Source organism: Dunckerocampus dactyliophorus, chromosome 20 (assembly GCF_027744805.1).
Source record: "Dunckerocampus dactyliophorus isolate RoL2022-P2 chromosome 20, RoL_Ddac_1.1, whole genome shotgun sequence".
In the NCBI taxonomy this organism is placed as follows: domain Eukaryota; kingdom Metazoa; phylum Chordata; class Actinopteri; order Syngnathiformes; family Syngnathidae; genus Dunckerocampus; species Dunckerocampus dactyliophorus.
In genome coordinates, this window is record NC_072838.1 from 15,263,420 (window position 1) to 15,278,146 (window position 14,727).

At 38.6% G+C, this 14,727-nt stretch overlaps 1 protein-coding gene across 3 annotated transcripts in view; it reads right to left on the reverse strand.

Moving 5' to 3' along the window:
• Nucleotides 1–378: 378 nt before the first annotated feature.
• The window catches only part of khdrbs3 (KH domain containing, RNA binding, signal transduction associated 3), an 88,898-nt gene continuing 74,549 nt past the window's right edge, over nt 379–14,727 (reverse strand). For 2 of the 3 annotated variants that reach the window (XR_008567175.1, XR_008567176.1), the window contains 4 exons: nt 9,360–9,412; nt 6,410–6,523; nt 3,250–3,297; nt 379–1,752 (listed from right to left, as the gene is read on the reverse strand). Coding sequence is in view for 1 of the 3 variants with exons in the window: in XM_054763783.1 (XP_054619758.1) it covers nt 6,432–6,523; nt 9,360–9,412 (145 nt within the window). In the remaining 2 variants the exon portion in view is untranslated. The other variant, XM_054763783.1, reaches the window with a different exon arrangement.

Here is a 14,727-nt window from a genome sequence, read left to right on the forward strand (position 1 = left end):
ATCATTGAATCGGAATGGTGGTTTGAGGTTTAATTTGGACCCTGTGTTCAGCAGGTTACTGAGACCAAAACCCACAGCTCTTAGTCTTGCAAATGAGGTGAAGGCAGGGCCGAGCCAGAACAATAGATGCTAACAAGCCAGTATCAGAGTCGTTCATACCCAATTCAGGGAGCGACACTTCCCTTTTATCGTAGGTGTGAATAACAGGATAGGATTATACCACTGCTCCGCCCAGGCTTAGTGTAACGAACCAATAGGAGGAGGGTGTTGGCACACCAATTCCGCCCACTCTTACTGTATTTAAGGCCTAAGCTACCAGCACTTATTAGTTTGCTGACGAAGCTCTTCGGATGAGGAGCGAAACGTCCGACACCTTCTACACAGAAGTACAGATGACGTCTCAAGAAGCCTTTTCCTCCATGTCTATAATAGTTTGGATTTACTATGGGTCTTTTTATAGCTACCCCGTGCGTGTTGTTGAAGTTTTGATTTACCATGGTGTTTTTATTGTGACCTCGTAGTTTTGATTTACCAGGAATATTTTTATAATTACCTTGTGTGTTGTTGTAGCTTTGATTTACTAAGCGTGATTTTATAGATTACCTCATGTGTGTTGTTGTAGTTAGGATTTACCACGGGTGTGTTTTGATTTACTTATTTACTTGCTTATAGTTTGATTCGGATGTTTCTGATTGGTGCTGAGAAATGTATGACATGTAGAGAAATATCTGCATAAGTGGACACACGTGACAAGTCCAAGACCAAGTCCAAGGTAGTTGGATCCAACACTTGCTCAGAGACTCCATAGCCTCTTTTTGTACGCATCGTTCGTCAAATAATCCCTGTTTACTTTATTAACCGGGACTAGCCGGCTCCAGATAACATTGTTGATTGAAGTCACTTCAGAGAGACAGTCAGCCCCCCCCCCCAGGTGGCGGTTGCCAGGAGCATCTAAGCGTCGGGTCGATTGTTATTGTCTGAGCCTCGTCCCGGGGTCTCCGGCGAGATTCGCTTCCTCTAATGGAAAAGCATTGTCTGCCACCCAGGACATAACACGACGCAACGGAATACGGCCGGGCTTTTGTGGACTTGTACTGTAAGCCCCCCATTCCTGCTGAAAGCTATTCTGGGTTTGTAACAGCCACCCAAGTCGGTTCTCATTAAGAAGTACAAGTGGAATGCAGGTGGGCGGGGTTTGGGAACACCTCCATGATGCGTACAGGATTCTGGGGTAGAAATAGCTGCCTTTTTTTGAGAGTAACACCCACAACGGGACAACAATGCAAGGCACTTATTTATTGATGACAGTGGATGTCAATGAGCTCACTGTCACTCCTTTTTGCATATAAAGCATCACTTATTTATTTTTCTTCGCTAATCAGTGTCAAGTGATGTCTCACGTAGGAGGAAGATGACGACTCCTCCCTCTTAGCGAAAACCAGCGCAGGTTCACAGTCAGTTCAGAGCACTCCTGCGTCTATGTAAAATATATACAAGGAAATGTGAGGGAAATATTCTCTGACTGATCATCTCTAGAGAGTGAGGAACTCCATTTGGCTCACGGGTTTTCTCCCTCTCGGTCTCCACCCCTTCCCGCTTTCTCAGCAGACGTGCGATACATGTTTTAGTTTTTTTATTGCCTTCACTTCCCCTGCAGGATTCACCTGTGAACGTGTTAGTCCAACACTCTTGCCAATAGGGAGATTTCTTTGTGAGCCTTTTGGGGGTTTTCTTTCGTGCGGTTTATCACATCTGGAAGGGGGAAAAGAAAGAATATGAGCCACGATAAAGTCCAACAGAAGCGCAGGGCAACAGTAATCTGTCATGTTTCATTGTGCTTCTTCAGCATTGTGCTGCATTAACGCAATGGTGACATTCATTGGAATATCGTGCGGACAAACTCACCCGCGAGAGGGCAATGATAAGGCAATGGATTATATTACTTGTACGTGTGCTCAGTTTCGATTTACCACGGGTTACTTTTTGTAGAATATAGCTTTCATTTCACGTTAATATTTTATTTATTTCGTTTTTTAATGGATGCGCTGCTGCAACACCGAATACCGTAAGTCAGGGGTGTCCAAAGTGCGGCCCGAGGGCCATTTGCAGCATAATTGGCCCACAACATGTTGTAGAAATAAAATGTAACACTAAAAAAGCAGCAAAAATGGGAAAAAAAGAACAAAAAGGCACAATGTAAAGAAAAAGGCTGGAATGTTAATTTCACTAATAATACTAACTCATAATACTACTAATACTAATACTACTAATAATAACACAAAGCTTTGGTTTTAAATATATATACAGTTTTTTTTTATTTTTATACATAAAAAATACAAATATAAAAATGTGAAAGTGGCCCCCCGCACCCTGTGATTTTTCTGTGTGGGGCCCACTGTGGAAAAAGTTTGGACACCCCTGCCTTAAGTCAAATAGACAAAAAGAAAGCTATGGATTGAATTCTCTCACTGGCATCTGATCCGTAGGTCCTTCTCAGGTCGCAAAGATTACACATAAAATGAAAGTTGTAAAAAAATGTAAGAAAAAAAGACTGACATGTGTATACTTGATGAAAATAATTGATTGAAGTACGTATTTACATCTTTTCACTTGATCTTATTTCTGTTCAGCTGCCATTCAGTGAAGATAATAAACTTTTTGAGTTTTTCTCTCCACAGATTTTTATTTATTTATTTATTTATTTTAAATAAAACAGAACATTTGAAGGAAGATATACTGTGTATTTTTGTATCTATTTTTTTTTATTAGACAGCAACTATTTATTTGTATTAATATGCAAATCACAACAATTTAGTAAATTTTTTTTGAAAAAGTAATTGAAAAATTATTTATACATTTTTAATTATTATTTTTTAATTATTATTATTTTATGTTTATTATTTATTTACGATGGTTTAATAAATATTATGTTAATCATAAAACTACCTTTAAATAAAATAACGGGACAAAAGAATGCATTTTCGTGGCAAAGTATATTGTTTTTCATGCATAATGTCTGCCATCTTTGTGGAACATATCATAAATGAATTGTTTTTGTGGCAAAATGCAGCGCAACCTGTCAGCCATATTTGTGGCACCAGTCACTTAGTAGCTGGTACGCAATGAGTGTGTGTTTCAATGTTACTCGAAAAAGTTTCATATGACATTTTCTGAAAATAATATGTCTTAAACTTTGAAAATCCTACATCATAAGTTGAGTATGTGTCCATAAAGGAGAACTCCACGTACCTTAAGTACCAATGGGATGATGGATGGTCTAGTCGGACTGGCGTCAACCTAAAGTGGAATATAAACAATACGATTAACTCCTCGCCACTACCTGTAACATGAAATACACAATTAGAGTATACAACACATGGGGTTTCATTATTGGCTTATAGGTTATTTCCTTAAACACTTCATGGAAATATTACTGCTATTTATCACATAGTTTACTTTTGTGTTAAATATATCTAATTATTCTCATCTTAACGGCCTAAACAGACAGGAAAACATGTTACACTGAAGTTTAGAGAGCGTTTATGTGCAGCTACGTTAGGGGAGGAGTTAATCTGGGTCAGGTTGTTTACCTTGTGGGACGGAGGCGGTCTTTTTAAACAGCTACTGCTGCCGTCCTCCCTCTGCTGAGGTCAGCTGGGGGTCATTTAGAGTCTCTTTAATGGACGGGGGCGGGGGGGGAGAGGGGGCTCTTTAAATGCGGGCCAAAAAATAGAAGAGAGAGCAATTCCCACCCGTCAGAGGGTGTGGAGGAGGCCTTCATGCAGCGCTACGAGGCACGTCTGTCGAGGTAAACACTCACAAAGTTAATGCGTGTTTACGGATGATGATGCTCCATGTGATGGACAGCAAATTATACGAACAAACAGAGAGGAGGTCCGGTCGCTGAGGCTAAATCCTGCCCACAGAGTGCATCACATACAAGGTCACCACAGCAAGGCGAGTCGTGCCAATGCCAACTTCATTTAGTTTAAATTAAAAGTTTGCTTTTAACGAGTCAATGATTTCTGTCTCTGCCACAAAGATCGTTTTTTCCAAATGTTTATTCAGCATCGACAAGAGGGAAATATTAAAGGGCTTATATAAGCTCAAAAAAATCCATATACTGTTAGCTCAACAAGTCCGGCATATTCACAAGCATTTGACCACAAGTGGTCCGACAATAATACAAAATAAATAAATCAAAAAAGCTGTGATAATGTCACAAAAAAAATAATCACAAAAAGCCTGTTGTGTGTTTTGCAGATTTCCATTTTAAGATCCCTATTTATAGATGTATTAAAGTGTTTTATAAGCACAATTATTTAGCGAATCATCTGACAGCATCCACATTGCACGCCATGCTTCCATAAGCCCTTTAACACTAATACAAAAAAAGGAGGAGACAGCAATACAATATGTATACAGTTGCTTTTTCTTTTCTTTTTTACTTTACAAGGGACACATTTTCCACCCATTACTCCTTCTGAAAAAAAAGATATCTACATCCTAGAACTAAGCCATTACATCTTTAGTGAGATATTAAGGGAGATACATTAAGTTGTACTGGCAGCTGTGGAGAAGCATCGTATCGATAGCTCACAGCGACAATGTAAATATTCTCCCCCCTCGTTAGTACACACTGGAGCTGAGAGAGGAATTAATACACTACTGGCAATTGCATTACCCGGTGGGAGTGTGCTTTTATGACCAGGAAGAAGGGTTAGCATGAGGCCCACAGTGAAAAGAACACTATATTACGAGAATCAAGTTAGGCGGAATAAAGTTAGTTCGCACCATAATCAAACTTTTACGAGAAACAGTCATAAACTTATGAGAGTGAAGTCGCAATTTTAGGAGGAAAAGAAGTCCTCTAGTCATTTTATTAGACATAACATTATGACAATAAAGTTTGATATGTTATATCAAAGTTTCTCCTGAAATTACAACTTTTTTGTCATAATCCTGGTATTGTCATAGTCGTCCCTCCTTCATCACGGTTAATTGGTCCCAGACCTGACCACGTGAAGTAAATATTCACAAAGTACAATTCAATATTAACAAACGGAATATTTTCACCGTTTCACGGTTAGAGCATAGAAAACCAGTTTAGGACTTTCTAAATACACTTTTTACCATTAAAACCCTGCAGACGTGAAATAACACCACTCCTATTATTCTTTGTTGACACCATACTACCACTAATGCGCAGGCTGCGGGATCCCTGCAGGGACATAAGAGATGGCCGCCTGCTAGCATAGCAAGTTACCGAGCTAACTAGTTAGCCTCTCCAATATACTTACTCTAAACTTAAGAAAGTGTCTCAAACGAGGGTAAGGACAAAGTAAGAAGGCATAAACTTACCACTTCCACACAAAATGGGAGGAGAACTTAGTTTCATTGTATCATTTCAGACATGCCATGGCTGACTCCATGTAGTGTGTAAAGTAATGTCTCATCAATGTAGCATTACTGACGCCTAGTGACCGGAATACGACACATAACTTGTTTCAATATTGTTTGACAAATAATAGGCCATAGTCAACCACATTACTTACGCAACAGAGGGAGAACAATGTTCAAACCACAATGTAGTAAGGGACGACTGTATGTTATAATAATAATAAATATTATTAAATTTAGGCCATGTAAGAAAAAATGCCCAAATAATGGAAATAATTTAATTATAGTCCAACTTTTCAGAGAAAAAGTCTGCGAAAAAAACATTACTAGAATAAAGTTGTAATAAAGTCATAACGATACGAGAATAAAATTGCAATTTTATGAAGGAGAAAACAAAAAGTTGATTTTCCGAGAAAAACTCAAAGAAAAAAATATCACTAGAATAAAGTGAAAGTGGTAATTTTACAAGAACAAAAAAATGCCATATTGGAATTATGGCAGTGCTATTAAGACAGTTACGGTCGGCCATGTACAATAGTGTAGTCTGAATTTGACCAAAAAAACATCATATGACGAGAACAGGTCAAACTCCAGCGAGTACGATTGACGCAATTTTACGAGAAAAAGTCGTACGCGGATAACGTTTCAGAGAAAAAAGTTGTTTTTTGAGGAAACGTCATTTTACTTGAATAAAGTATTTTTATTTTAAGTCCGCCAGTGGTAGGAAAAAGTTGTCACTTTGCCATTTACCCAATGCAATGTTATTGTAAAAGTCCAAATTCGTGTACAGCATATTAGCACTTAGCTTTTTAGTAAGTAGGACTTTACAGCCAAGATTATTTCTCGTAGTATATTTGAATTCTTTTCAGTGGAGCTTCGGAGAGGTGGGGATGGGGGTGTCACTTTTGAAACCATTCATTCCCAGTCCTTCTATAGCTGTTTTTTTTTAAGGGATTATTTTGCAGGTTAAGGTTTCATATCTAAAAACATCCATAAAAAACTCCATTACTTGGGTTGCACCATCCAGTTCATCAGTATCTGGAGTAGGGCTGCTCTCTGTACACTCCCTTGGTCGTTCTCGCCGACGGCGCCTTGCCGCGACCGTTCGCCCACTCTTCTTGACCTGATTGGGGGAAAAAAGGACGGCAAAGTTGTTCAAACATTCGCGACTCGACGGACGCCTCTCGAACTTTTGGTAACCGGAGCGACAGCGAGGGAATACCTGGAAGGTTTCATGTGAGATAATTGAACCAGATGATCAAACGTGGAGTCGAGAAAGGCCCGTTTAGAGGCTCCTAGCGGAAAGGTCAGCATTACCATTAGCCACCATCAGCCTCTGGTTCTGTCAGTGGGAAAGTGCTGCTATCGATGGCACCTTTTGTCTGATCTGCAGCCAGTGTTGAGACTTCCCTGGAGCTCCGACTCACAAAGCCCTTGTATCTTTTTTTTTCTCCTCCTCTTCTGTGTACAAGCTGTCGGCAGCACAGCCGATACTCCTTAATTAAACCTGTCACCCTTTTCGCCGAGTGTCACTTTGAAGAAATACACCATTTTAACCTTGTGTTTTGAAACCAAGGAGAAGCATCCGGAACCTTGCTGTTATCTCCTTCTTTTGAGCCGTCGCCCTTTGGGTGACTCGTACAGTACAGAAAAAACACTTGGCAGGTTTATTTTATGTGGCGCTACGCAAAATTCTAATGAGCTAAACACGCTTGCTTCTTTTGCTTACGAGGGCAGAAAAGTTAAGTGGAAGTTTTGTTGCTGTGGCTGGTGAAAAGTAAACAAAAACATCCGAAAAACGAAATGATGAAATGTTTTCTCCATCATGCCAAAAAGTGGTTACATGTGGAACACAAACAATGCCCCAGCAGTCACTATGCTAACAATGAAGCAAACGCTAACATTGGCTAATAAACCCGCATAATTATTATTTCCTCCTTTTAGCAGAGGAAAAAAAAACATGAAAAAGTATCTTCATAAGGATTTTTGTTCAATTTAGTAAGAATATGTACAAAAAGAAACAAAACACAAACACACATTTTGTATTTCGAAATATTACAGTCACCCCTCGTTTATCGCGGTTAATTGGCTCCAGGCCCAGCTGTGTTGAGTGAAATCCAGTGAAGTAGGATTCAATGCTCATAAACTGAATATTTTCATACAGCATAGAAAATTTATGACTTTCGAAATATGATTTTTAAAGGTATTAGAGCCCTGTAGACATGAAATAACACCTCTATAGTCACCTTTACACTCGTGTTATTCAATGTTTACACCACATTGCGCTGCACTAATGCGCAGGCTACGGGATCGCTGCAGCAACATCAGAGATGGCCGCCGCTCATAGCATATAGCAAGGCTCCGAGCTAACTCGTTAGCCTCCAATATGTTTGCTCTAAACTTCAAACAAAGCGGGGAAGAAGGACAACTTACCACTTCCACACAGAATGGGAGGAGAACTTTTTTCACTCTATAATGTCGGACATGCCATGGCTGATTACATGCAGTGTTAAGGCAATGTAATGTAAGGTAATGTCTCATCAATGTAATATCACGGATGCATAGTGACTAGAATACTACATATGACTTGTCTTTCAATTGTTTTTGACTAATAGTGAGGGACGACTGTCGTCAGAATTTCACGTGAAAACGTAATATCCATGCATCCGTCTTTTTCCGCTTATCCCATGTTGGTTCACGGGGGCAGTAGTCTATTTTTTTTCAATGAAAAATAAGTAAAAATGTAACAAAATTGCTTGTCGGAATTCTACGAGACATCGTTGTACTTTTTGGGGAAAAAAAGCAGGCTTGCGAAGTAGTGAAAATGTTCCGGCCAACAGTTATATCTTTACTAAATTTTACTAAAACAAAATTTGACTAAAAACATACGATTACCAAAATAATTTTAAATAATTTTTGAGGGGAAAAAAACGGTAAAAGTTTTGGGACATACAGCTTTAGCCCATTTTTATGGATACATTTTCCGTGTTAAATTGAGAGCATTATGATGTAAATATGACCCAGCGGTCAAGATTTGGTCCTGGGCGCCTTTTTCTATGGACCTAGACCAATATGTGTCAGGATTGTGTGCTGCGGTACTGCCTTCTACTGCTTCTCTGTTGCAGCACACTCCTGAGCACCCTGATTACTGATCATCTTCACCTGTGCCTGATTAGTTGTTCTATTTAAGCTGTGTGCTTACTCACATCCAGTGCCAGATTGTCCCTTTGCTACACCCTGTTCAGCTCCTTCCAGCTTGTTCTTGTGCATTGTGTTTTGGCTTTCTGACCCTCGCTCTGCTCACCTGTAAGTACCTACCTGCCTGCTTGACGTCTTCTGCAGTAGCTGTATTCTTTGGTACTTCTGCTAGTTTTTTGTTAGCAGCTCTTTTTGTTCTTGTCTGTATTTTTCCCTGCTCAGCTCACCTTGCTAGCAGTGTTTTTTGTTACTGTTTCCCGCGACTAGGTCCGGATGTATTTTGGTTGTACTTTGTTTCTTGTGTGGTTTTTGGTACCTTTTTTGTTATCCATTTTTGTATTAAAGACCTTTTCTGTTTTCACCTATTCGACTCTGCATTTTGGATTCCTGCATCACGGCCTTGGCCGTTCATAACAATATGTACTGTATCCCTGGAATACTTTCATATTTCATGTATTTTTATGTCATCATGCACCTGGCTTAAACTTTTGTCCAATTTACACACCAATACCAACCGGTAGCTTTCAGTTGATAACGATGTGGCTTTACGGTATAGAAGAAATGAAGAAATGAAGAAATGAGCTGATAGCTGGAGGCACAGTTGGGGCAGGGAGGGCACGTGTGGGGTGTTAACATAGGTCAGCCATAAATCAAATAAAATAAAGTAAACACACGAGGCATATAAATCATTCATATTTAAAGCAAATCTTGATGTTTTTTTTTTTTTTTTTTTTTTAGTCAAAGACTCATGGAAAACTCACCGTACGACTCGTACGATTCTCCGCTGTGTCCGTATTCATAGTAGTCGTCTGAGCTGGAAGCAGAAACAGAACACGTTATCAGCAGGGAAGGCTTCATTACGATTCTTGTGCATTAATAGCGCCTCACTCTCAAACGTAAAAACTGATTTAAGTAAACTCATCACCGCTGTTTTACTGCTATGCTAGGAAACAAGAGGTGAGCGTAAAGCAGCATTCGGAAATGTGTGCTCCTGCAAAGATAGAGCTGTGGTTCCACGCAGCTGAATATGGAGATGGAGACGAGAGGTGGCATCCTTAATGACAAACAAAAAGATGTGGTGAGGCCAGTTGCACGGCAATTCGGCAGCGAGACGCCGACAGAACCATCGCTGTCGTTCAGCACCGGCGCTATCATTCAGGAGGCAATTCATCATAAGGCTGCCACTGAGTCGACACCAGCCGTCACAGCTGGGTCCTCGTCGCCTGTCTCTCTGTCATCCGGTGTGTGTGTCTGCGTGCGTGTGTATGTGTGACAGCGCCGCCTCAACGGCAGCGTGGATTAGAGGGCTGAAAGCACCTGAAACCTCGACGCGGAGCGGCCGCTCGGGGCACAGAGGTGACAGATTGGAAGTAACGAATAACAGTTTATTTTAAACTTGGTGTGACTGGAGTGGAGCAGCTTCTGCAGCAAGAAGATTGCTCCTATTTTTGTTTTTACGGCAAGCTTCAGCACCGTTTGCGGCAGAAAATTTCAATTTTAGAGAATATTACAAGTGCAAAAGTATTTGTACACATCAAACAGAAAAATACTCAAAGTATTTTTTTTTTTTTGTGTCTCTGGGGAAAATGAAATATATTTAAATAAATAAATAAAGTTGTATTTAAACAAATAATATTAAATGAAACATGACTATTTCTGAATATTTATTAAGTCTTATTTAAATAAATAATGTTGAATAAAATATGAAAATACAAATTACTGTGATTTTTTTAATGCCACGATGTAAATTCTAAAATAATTCCCAAAGAATTGCTTGAATTATTTACTTCACTTTCTCTACGGAAAAATCTAAAAATATATTACAACACAAACTTTTTTTCTCTTCTTTTTTCTTCTTTTTTGCATGAAATAACATCTTATACATAACATAGCACCGGAAAACACTTACAGGAATGACATGAATGCGGTAGCTGAAATGTTTAATGAATATTTTGTAAATATTGGACAAAAACTGGAAGAGGAAATTCCAAAACAAGACACAATTGATGAAGGGATTGATATTATTGATAGGAATCTTAATTCTATGTTTCTCACTGCTGTAACCAAAAAGGAGATCACTGACATTGTTAACCATTTTAAGGCAAAAACATCAACTGATTGTCATGGAATCGAAATGGAAACAATTAAAAGGGTCATCAATGAGATCGCAGACCCGTTAACATATATTAGCAACTTATCATTTCAGACTGGAATATTTCCAAGCAAAATGAAAACAGCCAAGGTGGTTCCAATTTTCAAAAAAGGAGACAAACACCAATTTACAAATTATCGACCAGTTTCTTTGTTACCACAATTCTCGAAAATTGTGGAGAAGCTATTTAATAATAGGTTGGACAAATTTATTAATAAGAATGAATTATTGGCAAGTAGTCAATATGGTTACAGAGCCAACATTTCAACTTCTATGGCACTGACGGAAATCACGGAGGAAATCACTACTGCCATAGACAACAGAAGATGCGCAGCAGCAGTATTCATGGATCTGACAAAAGCCTTCGATACAATTAATCACACTATTTTAATTTCAAAATTAGAAAGGTACGGAATTAGAGGTTTAGTCTTAAATTGGGTTAAAAGCTACCTAGCAAAGAGGAAACAATTTGTAAAGCTAGGAGAATATACATCTGGGAGTCTACACAATACGTGTGGAGTACCACAGGGGTCCATACTGGGACCAAAACTGTTTAACTTGTACATTAACGACATTTGCAAAGTAACTAACAACTTAAAATTGGTCTTATTCGCCGATGATACCACCGCTTTCTGTTCTGGTGAAAGCACACAAGAACTCATTAAAAAGGTCAAGGATGAAATGGTCATATTAAAGTCATGGTTTGACAAGAATAGATTATCTCTGAATTTAAGTAAAACTAAAATAATGCTATTTGGTAATAGTAGAAAGGACACGTACGACCAAATACAAATTAATGGAACGGATATTGAAAAAGTGGAAGAATATAAATTCCTTGGGGTTATAATAGATGAAAAAATGAGTTGGAAATCTCATATTAAATATATACAACAAAAGGTGGCGAGAAATATCTCTATATTGAATAAAGCAAAATATGTTCTTGATCAAAAATCACTCCACACTCTGTACTGTTCCTTAGTATTAACATATCTAACGTATTGTGTGGAGATATGGGGAAATAATTACAAAAGCAATCTTCACTCACTCACTGTACTGCAAAAAAGATCTGTGAGGATAATTCATAATGCCAAGTATAGAGAACATACAAACCCTTTATTTTTAAAATCACAGATATTAAAATTCGCAGATTTAGTACACTTTCAAACCGCTAGAATAATGTATAAAGTTAATAATAACTCGTTACCCAAAAATCTAATCAAGTATTTCTCAATTAGAGAGGAGAAATATGATCTTAGAGGAAAATTAAACCTAAAACATTTATATGCGAGAACAACGCTGAAAACCCACAGCATTTCCGTGTGTGGAATTAAACTATGGAACGGATTGAGTAAAGAACTCAAACAATGTACAGAGATGAGCAAATTCAAAAAACAATACAAGCAGTTGATGTTTGCTAAATACAAGGCAGAAGAGTCCTGATTGTTCTGTCAGGTTTGTTATTTTATTTTATTTTATTTTATTTTATTTTTTTTCTATTTTATTTTATTTTATTTTATTTTATTTTTTATTTATTTAATTAAATTTTATTTTTTATTTATTTATTTTTATTTATTTATTTATTTATTTATTTTTATAATTTTCTTTGTTGTGCTTAAAAAAAAAAAAAAAAAAAGGTCATTATTATTATTATTATTATTATTAATGTTCTTTCTTTTTTTGGGGGGAGGGCTATCTCACCGTTATCTATTATGTGTTATCCTGACTATCACTGAAAACATGACATGGAATCCAGGAAGTGAACTACATGTACTGTACTAGATGTAGAATGGATGGGGGGTAGGATTAAATAAGCTTTGCTTCTTCCTACTCCTTTTGGACATGTGGAACTGTCAAAGAATGATTCACGAGATGTATTCCATTGTAACCTTCATGTTCAAATAAACTAAACCAAACCAAACCAAACCAAAAGTGTTTTTTTTAATACCAGTTTACTAATGAAAAACATAAAACATAAACAACATAAAAAGAAGTCAAATAATAAGATGACTTTTTTTTTAGCACCAGAACTGAAATAAAAAGTCTACCCACAGAAGTGTAGAAGAAATTTGGTTGAATCTCTATCAATTTAATATAATAAATATATTATAATATCTGCGATTCCTGTCTAGGGTGTAGCCTAAGTCAGCTGGGGTAGGCTCCAGCATACCCCCGCGACCTTAATGAGGATAATTGTCATAGAAAATGGATGGATGGATATTATAATGTCTTGGTTATTGTGGATTCCAGCACTTGTTGCTAGGCAGAATTACAGAAGCACCATCCAATGACAAAAGCCAGGCTCATGAATGGCAAAGCTAAGGGCTAATGGCAGCAACAGCAATAAGGACTAATCACTGCTACTGTTATCACTGTACTTACAGGACCTACTTTTGCATCATATTTTGTTTTGTTCTCCATTTAATTGGCGTGTTGCTGTGCTGCATATACAAAATACATGGCAAAGTGCACCAATGCAACAATCCTTACACCTCACAGTCCTGAGAGTCGCTCTTAACAGCGAGCAGCATCAATGTTTCATTGCTTTTTTGTACTGAAAGAATCCTTAAAAGACAATGAGGTCATTGGAGGATGGAGGGAGGGACACTGCAGTGACAGACAAATGCTCCCTGAAGACACTTGCGCTTAAATAAGGTTTAGCATACATATTTAAAAATAAACATGAAGTCATCCTGATGATCCAAATTGTCACCACTCAAAAACAGGCACATTTTTGTACAATGTTAGGCTTTCCCGTACGCGTCCTTACCAACTAAAAACAACAACACTCACGCAGAGGCATCCTTACATGCTTGGAGGCTGGCAGCTTTTTTGATCTTGATTTATTTTAAGCATCTTTCCTCGTCAGTTGAGCTAAAAAAAAAAAAAAGAAAAAAAAGAAAAGTGGCACTACAGGCGCGCTGCGAGCAGCGAGACACCTCCGCTCCCTGGCAGAATCCTATCAATGAAAGTCAAGCTGCAGCTGACAACCGCAAAGACGTACGGCACACAAAACTGCACTCGCTTGCACTTTATAACGACATCCAATACAGGAATTGATCCGTTCTAACTTTACAAAGATAATAATGCTCAGTTTCGAGGTATTAAACTAACAATATGTCTGTTTTTGTTGTTGTTGGTGAAAAAAATTCCCCAAGTGGTCCATGTGTTATTTTAACTGCTTCAAAATGTGGAGTGAAGCCAAAACAAACCTCAAGAAAAAGCAATAAATCCAGTATTTTCCTTTCCCTGTAGGTCAGTTGCTCGACTGACAAACCACTCAAGTTCCTAGCGTCCACTTTTTACTCTCTCATGATCATGCATATATTACAGTAATGACAGTTGTTAAAACATATTGCTGCAGACGTACCGAAGATTCACTTACAAGACAGCAAGCAAGCGAGCTAGCGATGACACAGGAGACACGGCAGGACGGCACAAAGGAGATTGCTTGACAATGGTCTACAGCCAACAGGACGCAGAAAACAATGGGCGGTGCAGACGGATGAGAGAGGGAAGACAGAGACACTCAAATTCCCACAATGCAATTCTTCTTAAAGGGCCAGGCTGGGCCTGGATGCTCTCACCATCTGTGGCTACATTCTGATCCCTTCCCCGAACCCTTACTCAATAGCCCCTACTCAGACTCCGATCAGTTATTCATGCGACCTAATGCTGTCTTTTCTGTCTTCTGTCACTTTCTTCTTTTTCTGTCGTCCCTCTTAACAGGCAGCGCTTCAGGCCGACCAATCACAGCCTTTGTGGTCTGCGTTAAGCTATGCAGGAGTGTTTGGAGGGGGGAGGAGCGAGCCAGCGCTGTGTACCCTGGTGGGTTGACGCAGGAGCATAACCCAGGCTTTAGTTGCACAATGCAAAGATGTTTTGCTTTGTGGCGGCCATGTTTTTCAACCAATCTTGCTCAAATGTTACAAGCATATGCTCATCAATGTGTGTACCAAATTTCGTGCTGATTCTGCGAC